The 26,395-nt window shown below is 32.7% G+C and overlaps 2 protein-coding genes and 1 pseudogene across 3 annotated transcripts; 1 reads left to right on the forward strand and 2 right to left on the reverse strand.

Moving 5' to 3' along the window:
• Nucleotides 1–1,316: 1,316 nt before the first annotated feature.
• On the reverse strand, nucleotides 1,317–6,644 carry LOC112718042 (F-box protein At3g54460-like; annotated as a pseudogene).
• Nucleotides 6,645–7,474: 830 nt separating this feature from the next.
• On the forward strand, nucleotides 7,475–10,417 carry LOC112716989 (uncharacterized). The gene is made up of 3 exons (XM_025769073.3): nucleotides 7,475–7,737; nucleotides 7,879–7,916; nucleotides 10,161–10,417. Exons 1-3 carry the CDS (start codon nucleotides 7,665–7,667, stop codon nucleotides 10,263–10,265), a joined length of 216 nt encoding a protein of 71 aa, XP_025624858.1. The 5' UTR covers nucleotides 7,475–7,664; the 3' UTR covers nucleotides 10,266–10,417.
• Nucleotides 10,418–10,879: 462 nt separating this feature from the next.
• LOC112716988 (flowering time control protein FY) lies at nucleotides 10,880–20,483 on the reverse strand. Of its 2 annotated transcripts, none has more exons than XM_025769072.3 (18): nucleotides 20,015–20,483; nucleotides 19,755–19,846; nucleotides 19,540–19,608; nucleotides 19,268–19,372; nucleotides 17,622–17,717; nucleotides 17,438–17,520; nucleotides 17,256–17,327; nucleotides 17,076–17,173; nucleotides 16,529–16,588; nucleotides 16,369–16,429; nucleotides 16,196–16,283; nucleotides 15,992–16,055; nucleotides 15,495–15,573; nucleotides 13,921–14,010; nucleotides 13,499–13,575; nucleotides 12,733–13,235; nucleotides 11,897–12,133; nucleotides 10,880–11,289 (listed from the first exon to the last, which is right to left on the reverse strand). In XM_025769072.3, the coding sequence occupies exons 1-18, from the start codon at nucleotides 20,250–20,252 to the stop codon at nucleotides 11,218–11,220; spliced, it is 2,184 nt and encodes a 727-aa protein (XP_025624857.1). In that variant the 5' UTR covers nucleotides 20,253–20,483; the 3' UTR covers nucleotides 10,880–11,217. The 2 variants fall into 2 exon arrangements, with proteins under 2 accessions (XP_025624857.1, XP_025624856.1); XM_025769071.3 differs by having other exon boundaries at nucleotides 13,490–13,575; nucleotides 20,015–20,465.
• Between the last annotated feature and the right edge of the window lie 5,912 nt (nucleotides 20,484–26,395).

A 26,395-nucleotide genomic window follows, 5' to 3' on the forward strand; every position in this document is an offset into this window, starting at 1 on the left:
TGCTCACTTCAGCATTGGTGGTATCTTGAAGGAAATCTTAATTTATCAGCACCTGGGAACTGAAAATATGAGCACGCTAACAACAAAAAAGTTAAGAGGAGAAAATAAATCAAAAGGGAAATGTCAAAAAAATCAGTAATGTTAAGTTTTTATTTAGTAGTAATATACTTCCAATTTTTTAGAAGTTAACCTGTAAATACTCCACCATTTGTTCTTCAATGTACCACGCATTGCCAGGTTCCACATGAATAGGACGAGAACACCCATGCGATGGGCACGGCTAATTACTGCTCCTCCATACTGGAAGTTTTTAGCCAATAAAACACATTAGAAATGATAAATAGGTAAAGGAATCAAATTGATTCAAAGGAGGATATAAAATTTGGGAAAACAAGATACATTATCATAAATTATTCAAGAACAAAGTCCAGTTTAAATATGGAACCTCAATGCCAATTTTCATTCTAGAGGACTGATACCCTACAAAGTTATGCATACCAAAACCACAAGTACAGAAACTTTATAAGGATTACAACTGAGGACAATGATTTTTGAAATTGTAATCACTATTAATTTACCCAAATGCAATTACCCATCAGCTGCAAAAGCAACAAAACATAATATTAATCCTGAGCATGGAATGGTTTATGTATTAACCTCTGTCCAAATTGGCTCCATCAAAATACATGCGTAACGAAACTCAGGTCAAGCCCCAATGCAGCGCTTCCATCCATCACAAGTGCCATACAACTTGAATCATGCTGGAATGTGGCTAATGACTTCTTCTGGAAAGGGAAAATTAAACCAAATGAAGTCAGAAATTATAAAATAAATAAATAGATAATTTAATCACCTGAAGGCAGTCAATTACAATTCCAACATTTACCTTGCTGCTTGAATGCATTGGGCTATACATTCCAGCATATTGATACCAGCAATGGTCAACTGACAAAGATGAAGAAATCTTAAAACTTTGATTATCTAGAAGAGACAAGAAGGTTGCAAAACAATGAAAAAGGGGGGGGGGGGGGGGGGGGAAGGAAAGATCCACTGAAAAAAGTAGCACAGAAAAGGCACTGCTGTTCAATGACATGTATATGCTCCAGAAACTGGGAAAATATCAAAACTTTGTCAGGTTTCATATTGGTCATAGTGCTTCTTATAGAACATTCCTGGAATAATGATCCACCATCTCTCATATGCATAGGGGAGCTATTCTCAGTATCAAGCTCAGATTGCTCTTGGCTTTGCAGAAACCATCTCTTCATTGCTTTCTGCAAAGCTTTAACCTCTGGACAAGATAGGAGACTTTACTACTAGAAGTTGATGCCAATCAGGATCCCAATCATCCTGTGCATTCAACATTGTATGTTTAGGTTATTTGCAAAATTCAAAATAAATTTTAAAAATGCAAATTATAGTCACTGAATTATTAAAATCCAACCTGCTTATACGAAGGCTGCAACTCAATAAGATCTTGGCACAGGCCACTTTGGTTAGGATTTCTGGTCGGGCCAATGAATCAGGACTCTCCATTTCGTATGCTTTACCACATCCAGGGTATGTACACTTCATATTGTCTAAAGAAACCAATCAAGCACAATGATGGCGACAAGTGAATGAGAGGAAGGCGCACCACTCCTTGCATCTTCACATTTTATTTATAATAGGAAAATTAATAAGCAGTTATGACCTGGTTTTTTGTTTCATATTTAAGGGAGACCTAAAGGAAATTAAACCAACAAAGAGAACAAGATCCAATATACCTGACACAATTACACCAAATAGGAGACTATATCTTATGGAGCTATACTCTGCTGAAGTAGCATCAAGACCACTTGTGCTAAAATATCCATTGTTCTGAATATCTTCTCCAGCATGTGTAACTTTAATATGCCCAGCAACACAGCAAGAGAGCCTCACATTCTTTATGGTTGCACTTCGAAATTTCCATTGTTTTGGATTCAGTAGACTCTCAACATGTGAAGGGTCATTCCAATCAGCCATCAATATATTACGCCGAACAGTGAGTACCAATTCATTGTAACTTCTAGCATGTTCCTCACTGAAATCCACATAAACAACTTTCTTAATGCATGGCGGAATGTTTTGCAAGTCTACCTTTCTTGCACTAATCATGCACTTCTGAATTAAATGCAACAGGCGCGACCTTCCTTCCTCCATCTCTGCCTCAAATGGCCTAAGGATGCCAGCTTCCCACGACTTCTGATTCAGTCCATAAGCTTCTTCATGAAGGAACCTTAGCAGAGGTTGTAGATGTGGGAGTTGGCTGTTAGGGGTGTTAGGTGTGGAGTACCTGTTAGTATCCAACGATTTGAAGCCATCATTGAAATAGCCATTTGCAACTTGTTTGTTAAGTTCAGGCTTGAGCCAAGAGTGTGACCTTCATCTAAAATTATCCTAAACCAATGTACTTGCATCAAACACTCCTCTTACGTGGTTCACTCTGCACTTAAACGCTAAAGGTAGTTATAACAACATCATAATCCAAGCTAAACAGTGTGCAGATGGCTTCCGCTGATCAACGCAAACATACACCCGCAATTGACCAGGAGTTACATGCTTCTCTATTTGTGTTTCCAATGATCAACCAGATTTGCTGGAACAACTATGAGGGTTGCTCTTGACAAGTACAGCCTCACAAAATCTAATGGCTCACGTAGAGCCATGCCAAGTGCTTTCACATCAAAAGTCAAATTGCTAAGATTTTGTGGGTAGTACCACTTGCATATACCTTTCTCTACTCTCTTTACAAGGCCAAATGCTTGAAATATTTTGTGGAATGCATTAAAATATCCATTAGATGTACTACAGGAGTTCAAAATGGGCCCCCGTATGCCATGTGTTTCCATTCCTGCAATCTGATCTGCTGAAAGTTTAACCAACCAAGTCAGAGCCTTCTTTGATTGAGAATTCAGCAATGTACAGTGCTCCTTAAGAACACTAATGAAAAAGGAAATATTTTGTTCCAAACCCCCAAGAGTTCCTTTCAAGTGAAATCCTGGCAAGTATGTTATCTTACAGCTATTCTGGAAATGTTGTTCTGGGACACTACAACTCTGATATGAAGGGTCAGTGTTCATACTACAAAACCATGCTGCACTAGAATTAGCCATAATATTATCTGCAACCTTTCGCCATTTGTGACATGCATCGCACTGAATCCATGTATCCTTGGACTCCAAACAATCAACTTTAGGATTCCCACGCAACTTGGAACTTTTCCCACGTCCATATGAAGCATTAACTAGTTTATTTGGTGGTACACATGATGCAATATCTGATTCGTGATTTCTTTTATGTGATCTCATACCAACTCTTCTTTCCTTGAAAATCAAGTCTTCATCTTCAAAGGAGAGATTCAGTTTTTTCTTGACGCAACTGAGACTCCTAGTGCTTCGACTGGCAGGCACCGATTCTTCAAAGGATGCATCTACAGGCGATTTCATAGCTTCTGCAGAAATTACGTCATTTTGTGTAGTAATTTTCCCAGCAGGATTCATCAATCTGGCTCTTTTTGAGGAGTAGTCATGGTTCTCATTATTCTTACTAGTATCTTGGGCCACATCCCTCTTACCCAACACACAAAACCAGTTATATTATTACCACTGATCTCATAATAACCACATTTCTGGTTACCATTATGTTGACACCAGATTACTTCTGCCCCGTCTGGTGGATCTGCCAGAGTACCTTGTGTCTTCACAATAAGAGAAAGTGTTGTTACAGTCTTACCCAAGCCAGGCTCATCACAAAACATCCCTCCGCGAAAATCTCTGATGGTGGGAGTTTCCTCAGAAATTATTTCCCCAGATACAGTATTCACGTGGAAACTAAAGCCATCTTCAGTTAAGAGAGCAATATATAAGGATGTAGCAATTGTTCAAATTTCGCTCACGATGCAACATCCACTCAACTGCAGTCTGCTGATGAGGAAAGAGATTTAACTTTGTACAAGGCATTACTGAAGCAGCCAAGGATCTGAGATGTCGACACGTTGCAGATACCCTAGTGAGGTCCATTGGACCAAGGCAAGCTAAAATTTTGGTTAAAATATCATCAGATATCTCCCAAATCCCAGATCCGAAAGCATTATCAATAGGTGCTATCCTTGAATTGTTAGATTTCTGCTGTTTTCCAACACCAGGTACCATCTTAAATATTTCATGAAGTTCAAATAGTCTTTTCTTTGAAGAATCACTTGCACCATAATGGAGCTTGCAACCAAGTACATGACAGTCAGAAAGGTTCCAGATGTTGTCGCTTGTCCCAAAAGTCTTCATAAAATAGTCTGGATCAGAAAGTATTGAACTTCTCTTGTCCCAATCACAGCTGCATAACCCTCTCAGTGTGTTAGCAAGCTATCTCATGGTTATACGTTCATATATAAATTCAAGAACTGCAAGCTACTATATTGTTTCGAAAGTATAGCTCCTGAGTGACTAGCTAACACACAATCAGTATGGCCATATGAGGAATGGTTTCAAGTTTGTTTGTATGGCCATATTAAGAAACATTGTGAAACTTCAAAATTTTATTATATCATGATATGATAATATTATGATCCCTCGGCGCTCTGCAGTTGATCCAAGTCCAACAATATTGGAAAGTTGATGTGCGAGTTACATAATTTAGAGACTAAATCAGATGATGCAATGCACAAACACGTCTGACCTATACATCTCAATAGAATAATAAAATGAAAACCCTAAAGATTAAAAAATTGAAGTACCAAAAACATGATATCCAAAGTTTTAAATTCAATAAAGATTGGAGACCATAAAGAGGTAGCTTGAAGAATAGTTTTAAATTGTTTGTTACCAAGTAGTTAGCAAGTTAATATGGCATTCTGAATTCCACAGATGCATGACAGTATGGCACCTTAAAATCATTCATTGTGGTTTTTAAACCTTAATACAGATGTGATAGATGTTGAAAAGAATCACATAGTGGGAAAACGTCATTGCTGTACTTAAGTCTTAACCGCATCAACCCTAATTATACGTCTGTAGTAGTAACAATGAAATACATAAAAAAAAATTAATATAATAACAGACTTACAAAACAACAACAATCACCAATCATACCATAACTCCTTTTATTATAATTTCAGCTCTTAAGGCATCATGAGCAATATACTATTCAGCTAAAACAATTAAAAATAAAATAAAGACAACTGTCCTGCCTATATTAAATATTATACCAATTGAAGAATCCAGATGAATCAATATAGGCATATACATGATAATTTATACAGACCATAGTTGGCTTGAATTATCTCTACATAGATACACCAGATGTAGGTAGTTTCGTACCACTAAGCATATACCACATCATAAGAACTAAGAAGGAATCCTTGCACACAATTTTAAGGCATAATGATGCCTTAAGCCTACAATATAAGAAGTACATCTTATTTCATAGTTAAAGCAAGAGACAATGACTACCAACCTAACTGAAATGACATACATAATGTTATGGCATCATAAGGATGTCTTACACCCAATTACCTATGAATTCCACGGGAAAACTCGAAATCCCCTTATCCAATCCTCTTATTTAAACATTTATATGCACAAGAAAATAAATTCATCTGTACAGTTCAATACTAAAAAGTCAAGCCTTCAATAAAAAGAATAACAAATACAGTCAAAACAAGAAACAGCAATAGCCCATAAAGCCAGAGTGTAACTATTCAATGACAAAACTATATATTAACAGCCTTCTCCCATTGACAGCATCTAAGAATTTCTCTATAGCATTTCTCTTTTTGGAACACTACAACTTAGCTAGCTTAAGCATCAAAATCTAAAGAGGAAATCATCTAAGAAACCTCCCAATATCACACTACACATATCTCAAAAACAACTAAAGATACCTATTAACATTGCATTCCGAAGCATAAAATAAATATCTCAAGGAGTGAAAACCGAACCTCAGGTGGCTAAAGAAAGCGCCGGCAACCGGCCCCGACCGCGGGAACTGCCAGCCACTCCAGAGCTCAATTGTGAGGTAGACATCGATGAGCACCACCGCCCTCACCTCCTTCCCTTCTCCGACCTCCACCCACACCACTCGAGCATCACTCGTGATGCAGTTGCGGCTCACCAGAGCGTGAAGCTGGTGAACCACGCTAATGCTCCCATTCACCATCCCAACCTTACTCATCCTCCTCCCTTTCGAAGAGGATCCGCCGCTACCACCACTGCTACTACTCTCTCCTCCTTCGCATTGTCCTGAATCCGAACCAGTCCCCAACGGACACAAAACGACGCCATTCCGGGACCGGAAACCGTCGCCGAAGATCTCGCATTGGTCGTTGAACGAAGAAGTGGAACTATATCCTTCAGATCGAATTGGAGGAGTGACTCTGAGAACGGCACAGAGGAAACCGCATAGCTTATGGTTCGCGAAGGAATCGCCCGCGGACATTTTTGTTTTTTCTGTTTCCTCCTTCATAATCTTCGAACGAGATTAAGGAACGGAATTCTAGGGTTTTGGTGATTCTTGAAAATTGAACATGACGAAGAAGAAGAAGAAGAAGAGAAAGCAATGGTGAATTTTGGTGATAGGTTAATAGCGAAAAGAATTCGATTTTAGAAGAGAGAAAAAGAAAGAAAGAAAGAGTCTAATACTGCGAGAACGCCAACAGGTTAACGATGTGAAGAGAAAAAGACAAAAGAAAAAAATACTTTATTTAAAATTAAAGTAAAATTTAAAATAATAGGTAATATTTTAATTTTAAATTTGTGAAATTTCCTAATTAACTAAACTAAACTAAACTACACACTAAGAGGTGCGGGAAAAAAGCGAGATCATATCCTTTCTTTCTCTCAGCATTAAATTACCATAGAATCAAATTATATCAAAGTAAATAATTAACTAACCTTACACATTGAGAATTCATTTGAAAAAAAGGTATTTATTTTCATTTTTTATAATATATATATTATTTCTATTCTTAATATTTTTAAATACTTACCATATTTATCAATATAAGTAATATTACTGTTTCCTTTTCAAATTTGTTGCTAACAATGAAGTAGTAATCTTAAGAGATAAATAAACATAATTTAATTAAATTTTTATATACTATAGTAATTTTATTTTTGTACATATTTTTTATTATAAACATAATATAATTTTGATATACTAATAAAGTAAAATTTTAATTTTACACGACATTCAATAATATTCTTGCTATTAGATAACTATTTAATTAATAGATTTAAAAATAGTTATTTGTGTTAATATAATAATACATTGTTGGATACGAAAAATTGAATATATTTTACATATAAATTTAATTACATATTATTTTTCTCAATCTTGGATAATTACTAAAGAAAGTAAATAATCACTAAAAAATATATAATTAAATTAAGAGTTTAAACGAATAATATAATAATACAATATTAAATAATTGTATAAAACGTTTTATCGAGAAATATATTATTTGTTTTTTCTATTAAATTATTATTAAATTCCGATAAGCCCTAATTCCCTGCCAAGTTAGGTTTTTTAAGGGTTTATTATTTATCCACGGATTTAACCAAAACCGTGAAAAGCAACACATTTTTGGTTATTCCGACGATATAGAACCACCGATTTGCGACTAGAAACTCCCAAGAGGCACGAGAAAAATGGCTAGAGACAGCGTTCTCACCCGCGTAGCAACCGGAGCCGCCGTGGGCGGTGCTATCGGCGGCGCAGTCGGTGAGGATTTTATTTCCTTGTTCCCTGATTTTCTTTCGTACCAAAACACAGTTTCTTTTGTTGTGTTAGTTTTCTTTCTCTTCCTTAAGTTTTCGGTTTACTAACGATGTGTGTATTTTGAAACTTTTGTTATGTATGCAGGTGCTGTTTATGGGACATACGATGCGATTAGGTATAAGGTATGTTGCGATTTTGCTGAGTCCTTGATTATAATTGAATGATTGAATTTGATTGTTGTGATTTTGGTGGTAGAAAGCTATTTTTGTTATGGAATAAGGATCCTTTTTTTTTTTTTTCTTGTTTGAAGTTTAACCTTGTTGTAAATGTAAGGCAATTATTGTGTAGAACTAAATTACAATACCTGTTGTCTTTTATCAGAGGACTCGTATTGGAATAGGAATAAATTTCAGAGATTGTATCATTAGGAATAGGAAGTCAAAGTTATTTCTGATGATGCTGACTTGCTGAGTAAAATAAAATAAGAAAGATGGTCGAAGGAGGGAATTTGATTGATTTTATCTCTTGGAATCTGGGGAGGATAGATGTACACTCTCTTATGACTGTTTCTAAATTTTTAACTCGTGATTACCGCAAGATAACAACCATACCTCACACTAAATCTCACTCTAGTTAGGTATAGTAGAATATGGATTACCAACACTTCCTTTAACTTTTAGAGGATTGGGAAGTTGAAAATTGAGCTATATGAAACTTTTAGAAATAAAAGGGAAGCTGATCTAATGCACCACCCAATGGGGCTTTCCCTATTTTGGGGTTTGGGGATGTTCATTCTGAAACTAGAACTATTTACTAGTAAGTGACAGGGTAACCACCACTCTTAGTGATGGGGATAAGCTGTCTTTTCTATAACTACTACCAAACTTCTGTTGCCAATACAAGAAGCATTGCAAGTAAACAGTGGCACTAAACATCATCAATTCATTCGTTCTCCCACCAGCAAACACAAGTAGACAAAACAAAACTATTTCAGAGAGATTTTCACTAAATAATTAACAATGGTACCACTGCAACAAGGCTTACTGTCTAAAACCATATATAGATAAAAAACAAGATAATAATCTTTAATTTGCTTATGAGGGAAGATGTTATTTGTTATTCTCTTCATGGCAAGGATGACTTTTTAATCATGTAGAGGAGAATCATTTACAACTTCCGCAGCTTGGTTATTTGAAGTGTCTGATTAAGTGAGCAGATCCGAGTGTGAATTTCAATGCTTTGATCTGGGTTTTTTTGAAATAAGATGATTCATTTATTCCATGGTAGCTGAATATATTGCAAGATTTTCTCCCTCCCCCCCCCCCCCCCCCCCGTTTCCCCCCTTCTCCCCCTGGCCCCGGGGCCCCCTTTTGTTCCTTGCTAGCTTGATCTCTTGCAGGGAGATAATTTTGCAATTTTTACTTTCAACATTTGTCCATGCTGAAAAGTTTTTATCTCATATAGTTGTGTTAGGATTTTACTTACGGTCTTGACTAGTTTAATTTGCCACATTTAAAATCTGTATGCTCTGTCTATCCTTTGACATACATGTATTAGATTGCAAGATATATAATATGTTCGTGTCCCACAATAAACTGTAGTGTACATTATATACTCTGTTTTGGTCCTGTTCAATGCTGCCTTTAAATTTTATTTCTTGCTACTTGGACCACATTAAGTATGCTTCCCTTATGTGGTAATGTGGATTACATATCAAGTTCTATTATGATGGTGATATGATTTTCATAACTGATCAAGGAAAACCTTATTAAGACATAGCTGCCAATCTAATTTGCCATTGAAGCAGGCTCAAACTTTAAAACTAATATAGGTTTGAACAATCTAGTAGCAGAATACAATGCATGATTGCTGTGTTAGAATACGTTATATAAGGATATCTTTTTTGTCTGTGCTGTGTGTTTTTCAACTTTTTGTGATGACTATAACGAATCAATTATTGATCAAGTTTGAGTTTGGTACAATATAATTTGTGATAATTAAGGGTTACTTATTTCTGCAAACTTTCTAGGTCAGAGAGACATAAAAAATTTTAAGGATAGTAGTATCTTCTCCCAATTTTGTACCTTACATTTACCCTTATGCAAAATGGAGTGAAAAGTCCTCTTCACCTGTTTCTTCTTGCTAGTCACAATCTAGCTCTTACACAAAATCTCTCTCTCTCTCTCTCTCACACACACACACACACACACACACACACAAACAGACACACATGCACACACACGTCCTGCTCTCAAGAGGTTAGAGTCATTATGAGCCTTCTTGCATGTCCATGGTTCCAACTTAGTTGTAGGCAGCAAATCTTCAGCTGCAAATAGATTTTGCAACCAACAAAATAAGTTTGATCCCTATCTTTCCACTTGTAGTATTTGTTTTTCTACTGAGCTTTTGATCTTGAAACCTTGCAGGTTCCTGGAGCCCTCAAGATAAGGCACATTGGACAGACAACTCTAGGAAGTGCAGCTGTATTTAGCTTGTTCCTTGCTGCAGGAAGCTTGATTCGTTCTCACTAATTTGTTTCATATTATAATGTGCTTATGTCATAATTACTAGCATTTCCTTTGAATTTTAGCCAGCACAGAATTGCCTTTTTCGTAATCCTGTGAGATGTAATCTTTTTCGTGTCCAAAAATAACTTAACTGTTATGTTGTTGCCTTTTCAAAAGTTTTCCAATGTGCCATTGACTTTTTTTAAGTATTCGGTGAATAAAAAGGTTGATAGAATAACATAACATGAATAAGAACAAATCCATGTTCTTACGAAGGTAACTGAGGTTTCAACTTTAATGTATTTTGATCAGATGAAATAATGAGCTATATAGAGTAATGTCGTATGAATATCCAAAGGTGGGTGTTAATTGGTAACAAAATGATTTAATGGTGTAAAATCCAGTAGCAATAGCTTTAGTGGTGATGTGCCAATCACACTAAAATTTAAAGGTGGAAGAACTGATGCTATGATATTCTAAAAATAGTTTAAAATACACATTAAAAGATAATAATGTTTAATATTTTTTCTTTTTCTTTTTTCCTGCTAATGTAAAGGTTAATATACAAGACTTTAATTGAGAAAAGGTGAACTAATAGAGTTTGTACTAAAATGTTATAATTAAAAGGTCATGAGAAATATACTAAAAGTTAATGTTATATAGCAGTCAAATGCATAAAAAAAGTGAGTTTTTGGCCATACAATTACTCTTTTCTCATCACGGTTACAATAAAAGTTATCACTCATCAGATAATGGAGCTTCTATAATGAATAGTTTACCAGGCATTTCAGATTACATCTGAAACAACTCTACCATCCAAAATAATACAGATGGGAATTCACATAACAAGAAGATAACTCAATTTCTATGCGAGATAATCTCTGCAAAAATTAAAAACAAGAAAAATGGAGAGGTAGGGAAAATACAAAAGATTAAAACAGAAAACATCTAAAGAAAGCAATCTTTCATTCTTTTTCTATTGAGGCATTTGAGAGTGTGAGCCAGGACCAGGTTGTGCGTTTGGAGGAAGCCCAGATTGATTTCCAGACTGCATGTGTAAAAGTTAAATTGAGTTAGTACCAAATTTATGAGAGGGCATGATACATCAGAAACTGATGTTACACAACCAATTAGGGTAACTAGAACTTTTAAATTGATGATTTATGATATTGAACCAGTTCTTAGTCGAGATTTCTAGGCCTATAATTAGCATGCCTCTTGCTAAACATCAATGTTTATGTTCTACTTAATTAAAAAAATAATCCACATGCTTCCACAGCTTTAGCAATAATACAACTTTCTCCACCTAATACCACTTTTAACAGTTTTATTTTGTGATACTAAAAAGAATTAAACAAATTGTACCGAGAAGAAAATTTTGATGAAAAATCATGAGGAATCAGATCAGATCAAAATTATAACAATGAGAGAGAGAAGGAACAAATCGTGAGAATCAGGAAGGTTAAATTAGAGATTGAAGGAACACACTTATGCCCATTCAAATTATTTCAGCTTTGAAGTACACACTAGTAAATAGATTAAACAATAGTTTTGGAACAGCAAAAGGATTAAGTTTAAATAAATTACAAGCAAATCCAAACAATTTCTGGCCATGAATTTCGCATCAGAAAGCTTGAAGCAATTGACTATCTTACCTGGTAAGGATTATACCCTTGCATCATTGGCATTTGTCCACCTTGAGGTCGGTTGAATGAACCACCTTGACCATAACCGGCATTTGATGGTGCCTGCATGTTAGGCATGTTGCCTGGAAAGCCTCCAATAGGAGGCCCTCCACTATTGGGCATGGATCCTGAATGCATTTGATTCATGCCAACATAGGGACCTTGTGGCATAGGAGGCCCCATCTGATTCATTGCACCTTGCATCCCCTACAAGCATAGCATAATTTGCTGAGATATCAATATAATAAATGACAGCTTAATAGTAACAGCCTATTGAAACAATTATCTATAACATCTAATACTTGACTAGATGCTTAATTTTCAGGGCCACATCAACTGACATGCACATTCGTTGATAAAAAAAATAAATAACTTATGTGGTACAAATTATATATGCAGATAGCTTCAATCACATATACTACTTCTGTACTTTCATGCATAAGTGTAGTTCTTAAATTATTGTTATTTAGAATGTACTATGCAGAATATAAATAAATTGATTCTGAATCTCTCCACTTAATGGTGACCCCAAAAAAAATGTTGCAGTCCACCTACAAATCAACATACAACTAATAAGAAAATAGTGATTGCATGCACCTTTGCCTTGTAGTGCGTAGAACATGTATTTCCTCCACCCCAGGAAGATATACCAATTTTTATTTTCTTTTCTTTTTCAAAATAACAATTGCAAAACCTTGTAATTTTGAGTGATTCTTATAACAAAAACAAGGTGAAAAATAAAATCTTCCTTACTAATTCCCATATTAAAAAAAAAAAACAAAAAAAAAGCTTCACAAAATTCATACCATAGGACCTGACATTGGTTTTGGATGAGATGGAGGCACCGAAGAAATCATTGGCATGGATCCGGCCATTCCAAGAGGGGGCATTTGTGTTGGGGGGCGAGGCATATGTGGATGAGGGAGCATGGGTGAATGGGAAGGATGTTGTAGCTGTGGCATATTTGGATGCATAGGCATTGGACCCATCTGATGTGGCATTCCCTGGTGTTGATGTTGTGGCATCTGCTGAGGATTCTGCTGGTACGGTTGCTGTTGATTGGCCGCAAGAAGAGAAGGATGTGGACCTGGGGGAAGAGGAGGGGCACCCATTGATACTGGATGAGATTGCTGATCTCCCTGAGGTGTATCAAGCGAAGGAATGGCCAGGGGCATCGCAACTCCAACACCTGGAATTGTACCCTCATTTCGAGTCAACCCAGGGGCAAATGGTCCTGGCGTCGTTGGACCCTCGGGTACAGGAAAGTTACCACCAACTCGACCAGCTACAGGAGTTTGCTCAGCATATCCTGTTTGAGTAAGATATATTAAGATGTTTCTTAACAGCCTTCCACTGCTAGGCATTTTTTTCCACTTTTGACTCGACTTTAACAATGACAAGTGCGTTTGGTATGATTTTATATCATGAGGAAATTCTGCTAATTATCAGACCCCACAGTGTAACAATAATTGATAGGAACAAGTAAAACCAAAATATTTTAACATTTATGAGAAGCAAAGGAATCATATGCTGCTTCTTTTGCCTTATAAGAAACTGACAAACCTTGCATACCCATGTTAAATCTATCACGACCAGTGTCTCCTGGCCTATTCCGACACCAAAACTTTGTTGTGTGATCACTGCTACCGCTGCAAGGAAAGAAAATGGAATTCAAACATTATTTCTAAGGCACCAAGAAAGCACAACTGCAACATCCAAGTTTAACATTGTACATGGGCACTTCCTGTTCAGACACTTGGAGGGAACCTTAAAAGAAACCTGCAACTGTTCATTACATTTCCTTTTCCATTATTTCCTTCTGAAGACTATTTTCAAAACCATCTTTAAAACAGCAAATCAATGCTACAGACAGTGTGTATAACCATAGACAGAAAGGCCGGGATGTCAAAACAACATCTTAAAAAAAACAAGGGGGAGGAAGCAAAGGATCAAGAATCAACAGAAGATAATCCAGAGAGGAAGATTCAGTTCACCTGCAGAGTAGATATCCGATAGGATGCCATGCAAGGTCCCACACATTATTATCATGAGCATTTGGAATTTCAATTTGCGGTGTATCATGCCTGTACAATAGTCACAATAACCAACTAAATCCATATTTCAGATAACAAAAACAGAATACTTTTAGACATTCACAGGAAAAGAACTAATCATTAAGCATTTTTATCATATATATATATATATATATATATATATATATATATATATATATATTTTCTGAGTGGTGTAAATATTTTCCTTTTGTTATCCTGTCCATAGCTATATAATTCAAAGATTTCCTTGCATATGGATATTCATTGTTCAGAATAGTTGAAATATGGATCACATATTACTTTTACTTTATCAGAGTATGTAGTAGCAGATCATTAATTAAAAGCTAGAAAATCCAACATGCTTCGAACAGAAATATTTGACAGACACGAGTACAACACATGTTGGACATATATCTTTTCTGGCTTTGACATACTTGAACCTAGTTTGGAACAAGAGCGTGATACTAAATGGAATTGGCTCAGAAAATGTAAGGAAGTTTGTATCATTTGGCAATGAGAATAAACAGCTAAGAAATATTCCAAAGGACCCTTGCTTTCCTGCTTCCTGACTTCATAATTTCTCAATTGTTCATATCTAACAACCTCTGTTGTATCTTTTTCCTGCTAACTAACTAATTATTTTCTCCAACCATCAGAGTGAAAAAATTTGTAGAAGTTTGTTCTAATTTCTATGGCTAACTGAGTGTGAGAGTCAATGAAGATTCTTTTTTTTTTTTTTTTTTGAAAGCACAATAAGGATTCTTATATACAGAGAAAAGAGAGCATATAGGGAGTTAGGAGAAATAGGAAGAGAACACGGTCTATTAAATACCATAACAGTGAGTTATATCTTACTTCATCTAACAGTAATATCTCATTGTCATTCCAAGTTTGACCTGAAGGATGCCATTGAATAATACAAGTTCATTTTTCTTTACCCTATTTATCTGTACCCTATTACTTGCCCAGTTTACTGATATTCATTTGTTAGAGAAACAGATCAACCAAAGATAAATAAATATAGGAAAAGTATAGGTAGACAATGAGAATACTAAACAATGTGAACAATGGATATGTCGGATGTTCAATTCAATAGGTATGCAGATGATTATGTTCATTATTTTAATTGGATGGTTATTTCTTTTGATTCGATTTACTCATACACAGTTAACAATGGCTGGATGTTCAATTCACTAGGTGTGCAGATGGTTATTTTAATGTTAAGGTTTAGGAGGTAATTTGAGGAGTGGAGTATTTTTTACTTTATTGGGTCAATTCTAGAAACCATTGTTCACATTGTTTACAAAAGTCATTGTCTACCTAGCAAAACCCATAAATATATACTTAACCATTTTGACAGATAAGTTGCCTCTGCAAAACGAATAGATAGAATTCAACTGATTTTTTTTTTTAAGCACACTTTTGAAAGTCAGTTTCAAAAACACCAAAGATGATGAAAGAAACAGTTATATAATGTGAAAGAGAAGTATAAACAGCAAGAGAGACGAATTTACCCAACAAGCCAATGGAATATTGCACCATCGTAACTTCCACTGACAAAGTACTCTTCATGGAACGGATGCCACGCCAAAGCTTCAAACAGGAGGAAAATATAGAAGTAAGTTTGATTTTTTTCATTTTTACATCATCCTACTCCCTATCAATGCTACAACACCTAGAAGCTTAACAAACCACATTAGCCACAGAATCAGCAATTTAGATGAAGTTGTGTAAGAGATTTTTTTCACTTTTTTTTGGGGTGGTTTTTTGGGGGGGGTGAGGGGGGTTGACGTAATGAAATATATTCATGAGTATGAGATTAATTTTCATATTTAAGGGACTGTTTGTGATTTAAGTCACGCAAAAAGATGTGATCCACAAATAGTCATCATTTAGCAACCATCAGTTGCTATACTGATAAATGAAATAAAAAATTCTAGATCACATTTCACCAATCCCTATAAAATAAAATTTGCTGCCGAGTAACCGCTGCTAAAAGAGAAACACATACCAGTTACATCCTTCCGATGTCCACGGAAAGATTCAAGCTCCTTCATAGCCCTTATGTCATAAAGCTGCAAATACAGAGGATAAAATGATTAAAAAAAGGGAGATCAATACGCAAAGAAACCTCCAACATTAATCCCCAAAACATTAGATATTTAACAATTAGTGGCAAGTAAACACCTAATTAATTTAAAAAATAGTTACCAACCTTTATTATTTGATCTTTTGAGGCTGTCAGCACCCAGTTGCCATTTTGATTCCATTTGACACAGAGTACAGTACTTTTATGGCCGTGACTGCATCACACAAGAATGAATAACAAACATGGACAAGCATTTGGAAATTGGAACCTTGGATATCAGTAAACACTTTTACACTCACAATGAGCAAAGCTCTCTTCCTGTTTTAGCATCCCAGAGTTTTACAAGCTGGTCCTTGCCACCTGTATTTGGAATACCAAATGGGAATGGGATTCACCATTCATTCGCATTAATGAATATCATAATCTCAAGAAAATTTATAAGGGATATATTTAAAACACCTGATACTAATAGAGACTTTGTAGGATGCCAGTCAACACTCTTAACATCCCAACCATGGCCTGCCTGAGTTCAAATGCCACATGACCAACTTAGGTTAGTTCATTAAAAAGAGAACAAAAATTACACGAGCTTCGCTAACTGATTATCATAACGAAACATGCATACCACACCTTGACTAGGTCCATCAAATTTATTTATAAAATGGAAAAATACTAAAGTAATAATTGAGCGATAGGAATAATTGATTGAATTGTAATCCTTTACAACAGCATTATCAAGTTTACAGAACTAACGTAACTGATGTGGATAAATGAAAATTTCACCCCATACATATCATTCAGCATTTTCAACTTTAAAAAGATTTAATTGATACATATCACAACTGACGTACAATAATACCCTTGATGGGGATTCACTGAGACATATGGTAAACTGAGTTTTGTAGCAAAGTACAAAATTGAATTTTCTTTTTAAATAACGGTGACATCTTATGGTATAAAAATATTCGAAATAACCTCTCTTTTATTTACAACCAAAGCACATTACCAGTTAAAGAACGCTCTTCTTGACATCTTGCAAAATCCCATACTTTAACTGTGGTATCATCAGAGCACGAACAGAACTTTAAATCTGTTCTACAGAAACTGTATAAAAGAGTTATTGCAGCTTTTTTCATCAAACTACTAAAATCTTCGTATCTCTCCCCAAAAAGAACATGCATTTTACCTTAAGTCACGGACTGATTCCTTATGGGCAGATTTGTTGGCTTTGACATTATTCATGTTGTTCTGCCAATATCTAGAAAAGTACCCAGACATAATCAGATCAGATTCATTTTTTAGAAAACATAAATAAATACAAAACAATGCTTAGCAACAACCACACAACATAATAAAGTATGTATCTACTTTATTGCACCGCCATCATCACCCGAGACCATCCAGTTGTCATTGTGACTCCAAACCATGGATCTAATTGCTTGGTCGTGAGCCTGCAAATATTCCATAATCCACCTTGAGTTATTCAATTATGAAGCTAATGATGTTTAAAACAATAATATGGCAACTGACAACAATACTTAAGGCTTTGTACCTGAAGAATCATTTCAAAATTAAAAGACTGTCCATTCCAGAGGGTAAATTCACCAGTCTGAGAACCTGTGATAAGACGCCGACCCGTTGGAGTCCACTTTGCAAGATTTAAAGAAAAAACATAAAGAAAAAGCGTAATCAGTCAAATCCAATGAAAAGGCATAAACAGAAATTTAAAATTTGGTTTACTAAACTCATTGCTAATGAAATACTAGAGACAAAGGTCCAGCTTAAACCCAATCATGACACCACATTTTTTCCAATAGCAACAAAATAACAAGAAAACGTAGAACTCATATATACATAGAGATAACAAACATTCAAATGCAAAGGTTAAGATATTTCGTACAATTAAACAATCCAAGAACCACTTTACCCATTAACACAACCTTCATCCAACAAAGTTGGGTTACCTGATCCTAAAATCACTAGAGGATCACAACTAAATTTTCAATCTACAATTTTCTGATGGCCAGACAAGACCACAACGGAACTATTTATGGAGAAAAATATCTATACTAATCAAAATGGATCCAGCATATCTCTAAATTGACTGTACACAATGTATAATTAAGGTGTGGTTATACTAACATGCATATGAGCCTCGATACTTGCACCCAAATGAATAACAAATGAAGCAAATCCATCGTTACCTAGTCACTAAAAAGGTCTTAAAACTACATGATGTAACTCAACTTCCATTAGATGCTAGATGATTGAGTGCTTGTTTGGGTGTCATTATCTTGATTAAAAAATATCTTTTTTCAATAAAAAATATCTTTTTTTTATTTTTTAGCGTGTTTGGCAAATTTCTAGTAATAAAAATAAAAGTACTAAAAAAAAAAACTTTTTCGAGAAGCTACAATTTACATCTTTTTTTAAAAGATCTTTTTTCCTTAAAAAAAAAAAGATGTTTTTTACATAATAAATAAACAAAACAGTACTTTTATATTGTTATGCCCAAACATAATTGATAAATAAAAAGATCTTTTTGCATGAGATATCCAAACATAAAATTACTTTTACTTTTCTATAAGATCTTTTTAAAAAAGATAACTCGAAAAAAGATCTTTTCTTAGAAGCTCACCCAAACAAACCCTGAGTATAGGTGTCCTGTTGACACTCACTGCACTATATAACTGCACATAGAAGTTGACATTTAGTGACATTTGTTACTTAAACCTGTAATAAACTCAATCACTGAGACTGAAATACCCATTCTGTAGCTTGACCTCTCCAGTCTCCCCTATGTATTCTTCTGTACACTCATTCTCAACCAAAAACATAATAATAAGAATTACATTCTGATTCATTCACAAATTCTCAAGATTATCTTAGCTCTATTACAGACAACGGAAACTTGTGTCACATCAAAGAATAAATTTCAATATGAATTTTACATCATTTCAACTTAGAAAAATGTAAAATCTGCAGCAAACTTTTGGGATTGGTATACTGTTGCAAATAAAGAAAACGCTACTATGCCACAGATACATTTCCCTAATATAACAAAACCCAAGTCAAATGAGCAACAACTATTGCTTAGAGATGTTAGAGAAAACTGAGCAGCAAAACATAGTGTCGTATTTCTGTAAATGAAAATACTCATATGAAATCAAACCAAAGAAATATTTGATGTCAACTTACCACAACCCTGTTAATTGGACATCGATTTTTATTTAAAGAGGTATGAACAAACTTGGCAGCAAAGCTGGTAGATGGATTGTCCGGGTACCCAGCAGCTGGCAACATCTACATTAGAAATAGTAGCACTATGATTTGAGTGAAACAGGTAGATCATTATTAATTGCTTATATAGTTAAAATTATAATTGTTACAAACACATGGATAATAGCAAGCAAACAAAATACAGATAAAAAAAGAATCACAAAAGTTAAAAAACGAAAAAGCTCACTGACATCAATTGCTGCGGCCGGGGTAGGTTGCAATACCGTCCTATCCCTCGAATCCCTCTGCCACATTCGAACCTACAGGTACAATTACATTGCTCACAAATTTCCAAGACAGACATAAATAATAATCCAGCAAGGAGATGAACAGATAAAATCATGCCATACAATGCACCTACCAACATGAACAGATAAAATCAACACCTTGAAAAAATAAGCATTACCTGCATATACCGCACGACGGTGCTTGTGTAATCAACTGCTTTCCGTTGAGTAAGCTTTCTTATCCTTTTTGCACCGTGACTATCGCCATGACCTGCAATAGTTAATTTGCACAATAAATCAGAGTAAGCCATCAAAATCTAGACAAAATTCAAAAATAAATAGCATACATTTTATTAATTAATTATATTAACGTAATTATATTATAGTTATAATTATAACAATAAGCAGCAACATTAGCAAAGAAAGTTGCAGAGAATACCGTCGTAGTGAGGAGGAGGGCCTCCGGGAGCGGGGTGGTGAAATTCAGTGGAGGAACCAGCAGAAGGCTGACGCATCATCTGCGGAGGAGGCGGCGGTCCATGGTGGAAATCAGGACCTGGCTGCTGCTGCTGCTGCGGCGGCGGCGGCGGAGGCTGTTGGTGGTGGAAATGCGGCGGTTGTTGAGGCTGAGGCTGAGGCTGCTGATGGTGGTGGTGACGAGGGTCGTTGTACATCATCGTGAATACTGGGGAAAAATGGAGGAGAGAGAAGAATGGAATTGAGTGTTGCCAGCGGGGAAGAGCAAAAACCCTAAAGCCCCAAATTTTATTTTATTTATTTCTGTTTTTTATTTCTCAGTTGCTCATGTAGCCGTGGTGGGAAGTGGGAACGAAGAAGAAGTGTACAACTTGAAATTAAAACGACGTCGTTTAAGTTTGCTCGCATTCTCTATCTCTCCTTGAATGTGTAATTGAGATTATTGCAAAAAATTCATTTATTTACTCCTTATGACATTTTTTTATAATATTTATTTTCAATAATTGTTTAACAATGTCTATAAAGCAAACAAAACATGTAACTACTAACTAGAACTCTATAATAAGGATTTGGGTTATATATTGAAGATGAAAAAAGGTTGACATGTTATGATAATGGGTTAATTTTAAATTATAAGTAAATGGTCAAAATGGTTCTTGAAATATCACACGATTTTTAATTTAGTTTTTCAAATATTTTTTTTAATCAAATTCGTATCCAAAAGTCAGTCGGTTAGTTTTTTCGTCAATTCTCTTGCTAACGCTGTTAACAAAAACTGACATAACACATTACGGATATACGTTAGCATATAAAACAATGTTGTTTTAATTGTGTGAGCAGGTACCATATAGAATAAGTAGGAAGTCAAAACACTTAACTCTTCATACTTCAAACACACTTGTATTCACTTTCAGTCAAAAACCTCCTATTCTTTGTTGCTCTCTGAACCCAGCAACCAAGCTTCGTAGAAGACGATGAGACTGGATTCCGAAGTACAATCATACAGCGGGTGTTGTGTGTGTCTTCTCCGACGACGATAGGTTCTTGTTTCGCAAACAAGATAGAAAAGAAGGCAGCATTGTCGGTGCTACTGCAATGTATGAAAAACTTTTTTTAACCTATATCCTATATTTGATAGTAAAAGAGAGACTGAAATTCAGCTAGTTGAATTTTACTTGAATGAAATATTGTTCGATTTTGTCTAGTGTTATTTGTGCTCTAGTGATTTGGTTTGCAATGGAACAGATGTTTGTTTTTTTTCATATTGATAGTGATGTGTTTGTTGTGGTGAATAACTTCTTGTTGAATGTATTTAGGCTCGATTTTATAGATGGTTTATGGTTTAGTGTTGTTATTTTTGGAATTTGGTTAGAGTTTATGACCGTAATCGCCAGAGGTGAACATGCATTAGGCTACGTTTTTAAAAACCGAATTAATAGAATATATTATTTTCAATTATTAATTTTATGAATGTGAAATTATGAATGTGAATGCTAATTTTATGAATTTAATTAAAACCTGTAGAATACAATCCATAATATTTAAAAAAACATATATTAGTGATTGAGTACAGTAACTATAAGAACTAGCGGCTAAATACAATCCATAACATTCTCCCTCAGTGATTGAGTATAGTAACTATAAGAACTAGCGGCTCAACAGGCACTAACGTGCCTGTTCAGCCGCTTTTCTATTGTTCTGAAGAATTTAATTTTATTTTTAAAATATATTATTCGTTCTTTAAATTTATTAGATTATATTTATTAAATTTTAATATTAACGTGATCTTATTTATATCATATTTTAGTGTTGATATTAATATATCATTTATTCTTTAAATTTATCAAATAAATATTTTTTAAATCATTTTAAAATTAACGTAACCTTATTTGTTTCATATTCTGTTAAGGGTAAAACTACTATAGAAAACCTTTAAAATGCTAAATTATAAAAGCACACAATAAAGATATATGTATATTATCAGAAAAAGATATAGTTCCAGAAATAACGACAAAAATATTATCCTAATTTAAAAAGAGTATATATATCTATAAACCCAAATGCATGTTATTTATTTACAGAATATTAATATTTTCTAAATATCATGGATATTCATGTTTGTCTTCTTCTTTTTTAAGTGGTAGGCCAAAATATGATTCTGAATCTGAAGAGACGTGCATTTTCCTACAAATAATGGAAGGATAGAAGAAATGAATATGCTTATTTTTATAATTTTAAAAGATCAAACTATAAGAGTATTACTGAAAAAATAGGAGAATACAAAGATTGTGTATCTGGAAAAAATCCTTCGTAATTCATCATACATCTCCTTGTCAATAACTTCTTGCATCTTGAAAAACTGTCAGATTTTATTTATCATAAAAATAACCGTATAAACGCTTCAGGTTTATTCAATTAAATTGATTGCTTATTATAGAGAAGAATTTAATTAAAACCTGTAGAATTGTGAGCGCTTTTCTATTGAGTTTTAAAAATTAATTTTATATTTTTATTTTAAAATTATAAATTTAATAATAATTAAAAATAAATTATAAAAAAATAAAATATCTTAAATTATTTAACATGTAAAATATTAAAAAATAAATTTAAATTAAAAAATAAGATTAAAAAATATTAAATTATAAAAATTAATAATATTTTTACTATTATGTGTGATAAAATTAATATAAAAATTTAATTAATATTATTTAAAGATTAGTTATTTATAAATATTATTAAATTTATTTATTTTTTCAATCCTATTTAATTAGAAGCAAATTTAAAAATTTATATCCAAAATATTTTTTATCTCCATTCATAATTCTAATAGATAAAAAATATATTTTTTTCATTTAATATTAAAATAATAGTACTTTTATCTGACATTTAAGTAAAAATGATCTTTTATAAATAACTAATATGTATTTTGGTTTATATATACTCTTTTTGAATCAGAAAAATGTTATTATAATTATTTTTTGAATTATATTTTGGTTTATAGTAATTTTAATTTTAATAAAATATGATATAAATAAAGTCACATCAACATTAAAATAAAAAATACTTATCTAATAAATTTGAAGAATGAATGATATATTAACAAAAGAATAAAATTAATTTCTTAAAAATAATAGAAAAGCTGCTGAAAGTGCCTGTTCAGCCGCTTTTTTATTTTTTTGTTTTTAAAATTATAAATTTGATATCAATAAATAAAATTAATTATAAAAAAATTAAATATTTTAAATTATTTAAGATATGTAAAAAATATAAAATAATTTAATTTAAATTAAAAATTTAAAAAGTTATATTATTATTATGTATACTAAAATTAAGATAAAGATTTACTAACATGGTTTACAGATTAGTTATTTATATATTAAATTTATTTATTTTCTCAATCTTATTTAATTTGAAGTAAATTTAAAATTTTATATTCAAAATACTCGTTATCTTTATGTATAATTCGAATAGGTAAAATTTTTTTTTAATCTTATATTAAACATCTTTAATTATTTTTAATTTTATTATTATTTTAAAATTATTAATTTTTATTTTGATTATATCATCTCATTATATTATACACTATCATTTTTTCTTATCATTCTTTTTACATGGATAACTATTATCGTCTCACCGTCACTATTATGTTGTCTTATTTTATTTTTTTCCGCAATCAATTACCATAATACCATTATGGCAGCTCTCATTTTTTTCATCACTTTGTATGTGAAAGACAGATTAAAAATATATAAGAATGAGTTAACAAAATAATTTATGAAAGTTCTTCGGTTCATTATTGATAGGTATATACATGTCAAAAAAAATTAAAAAATAAATATCAAATAAAAAAAATAATCATTTTTTTAAATTAAATTGATGAGAGAAATTTTGTATGTGAAAGATAGATTAAAAATATATAAGAATGAATACAGTTTGGTAAGTAAACTGAAAAGAAAGGAAAATGAAGGTGAAAGTTATGCGTGAAATTAATATCAACAATAAAATGTTATAAAATTTGCAATTGTAGTAAATGAAAGTGAGGAAAAGATGGAAGCGATACAATCACGATATTCAGGGAATGAGAATGATGGCAACAGTAATAATATAGAAGAGTGCACCTAATGGCAAGAGGAGAAGCACTAAAAATTGAATAATGAGATCAAACTTGGTATAAAGTACTCACATAAAGAATATACCCAAAATAAAACGATAAGATCTATAAAAAATTATTTATCACCCCTAATTATTTTTTTCCTCCTTTCATACATGGCGTCGAAAATCAACATTTGGCATAGTCATTATCTAGTTCAGAAAATTACAAAAATTCATCCAAATAATTGTTACGTACAGAGAAACATATTCATACTTGAAAAGAGAAGTAAGAAAAATTGAAAACGGATAAAATTAATTAAATGGATAAATTATTGGAATAAAGAATTGAAGAAGAGGTTACGGTTCCTACAACTATTAGTGAAACAGAATGAAAATAAGATAGAATAACATGTGTTGCTGTTAACGGTGAAAGCTCTTTTATTTAAAGTAAAAAACGCATGTACGGGAGATGCAACATTAGAAAGCACATTATATATTGTTATAGATTTCTGTTACTTGTGCCTGTTCCATTGTCATACGCTTCCATCCCTGTATGTTTCAAAAGTAAAATATAATTATTAAAAACTAATTGAATTTATAACAAAGAAAATTAGTTATCGTGTTACCTGTATCAAATTGATGATGGGTGGTAGCTCTGGTCATTTGTTTAATTGTAGTCAATTGGGCTACTCCTATGTTTGTAGTTAATCGAGTACCTCTACCTGCGTTTGGTTGGAGTCAGTTGATATGGCAACTTGTTTTCCTTGTCGAATCATCTACGGATAAGTTGCACGTCTTCTAGCTAGGTGTTGCTGTCTTTGTTCTTCGATCATGTTGTCTTCTTCGCCTAGCATATTCTGTTCAAGTGGGTCGTTGATCGTTGATTTTGTGAAGTTTACAGTTCTATTTGTCAAAAAGATAGCAAAATGTAGAGAATCAAAAAGGTTTGTGAGAACAAAATTGAAAGTGAAAAAGTATTTAATTCTATTGGGGTTTCAGTTTTTAAATTGAGTACGTAGTGGGAGCAGTTTTTTATTGGAAGTAAATCAGTTTTAAAATATGTCGTGGGTTGAAAATGAATCAATTTATCGTGAGATAAATTCTTTTATAAAAAAATAAAAAATTGAGGACGTGGTATATTAAATTCAATGTGTAACAAAAATAAAAAAGAAATAGGGATAAAATAGGGAGAAGGAATTGGATACCAAACTTTTCTATCCCATTATATATTGGTATAAATAAAAAAAGTTATTATGACAAAAATAAAAAAAATAGTAAATAGAAAATAATAGAAAAAATAGTTATTATAATAGAAATCAAAGTTGTCAATCATGCAATGGGGCTATTTCAATTCGAAAAGAATAAAAGAAAATTCAAATTTAAATTTATTTGATACTAAATAAAATAAAATTACATAAAATATTATTATTTACCGTATAAATTAAATAAAAAATTACTAATATTTTTAAATAAATATTTTATACAACAACTGTCAAATAGAACTCATTGAATAAAAAAAAAATTGAACATCAAACTCCCATATTTTCTTTGTATATTGTTATTTTGTTATAGTATAAATAATAGTTTTGGAATTATCTAAATATTTTAATATAAATTAGTTAATATTGTCAAAGCTAAAAAATTTAAGAGATAAAATTAATATTTCTTCTAATGATTATTTTTAAAATTATAAATACACAATAAAAAATTAGAGTACATTAAAATAGTACAATAATAAAAAATAATTCAAAAGTTAAAATTAACAAACTAATGGAATATATATACACAACTAACCAATGTTATTTGAACCAATTCTAATACTTGAATATCTAAAAACAGATTTTTAACATATAAATAATATTTTTTGAATTTCGTAAATCTTTTAATATAAATAATTTAATATTATCTGGACAAAAAAAATTAAAAAATAAGATTAATATTTCTTTTAAGAATGATTTTTATCAAAATTATAAATACATAATAAAAATTTAGAGTACCTTAAAATAGTACCATAATAAAAAAAATTCAAATATTAAATTAATAGTGTAAATTTTTTAAGTAAAGAATTAACAACAATAAAAAAAATTCAAATATTAAATTAATAGCGTAAATTTTTTAAGGGAACAATTAACAACCATAATACACTGTCAAGAGGTGACAGGTACGTCAAGTGGCCAAGTGGAATAATGGGAGTTTTTCAGAGATAACTGACATTAAGTGGAGAAGTTAATTAGAGAGGGTAATACTGGAA

This window comes from Arachis hypogaea, chromosome 10, assembly GCF_003086295.3.
Source record: "Arachis hypogaea cultivar Tifrunner chromosome 10, arahy.Tifrunner.gnm2.J5K5, whole genome shotgun sequence".
Classification (NCBI taxonomy): domain Eukaryota; kingdom Viridiplantae; phylum Streptophyta; class Magnoliopsida; order Fabales; family Fabaceae; genus Arachis; species Arachis hypogaea.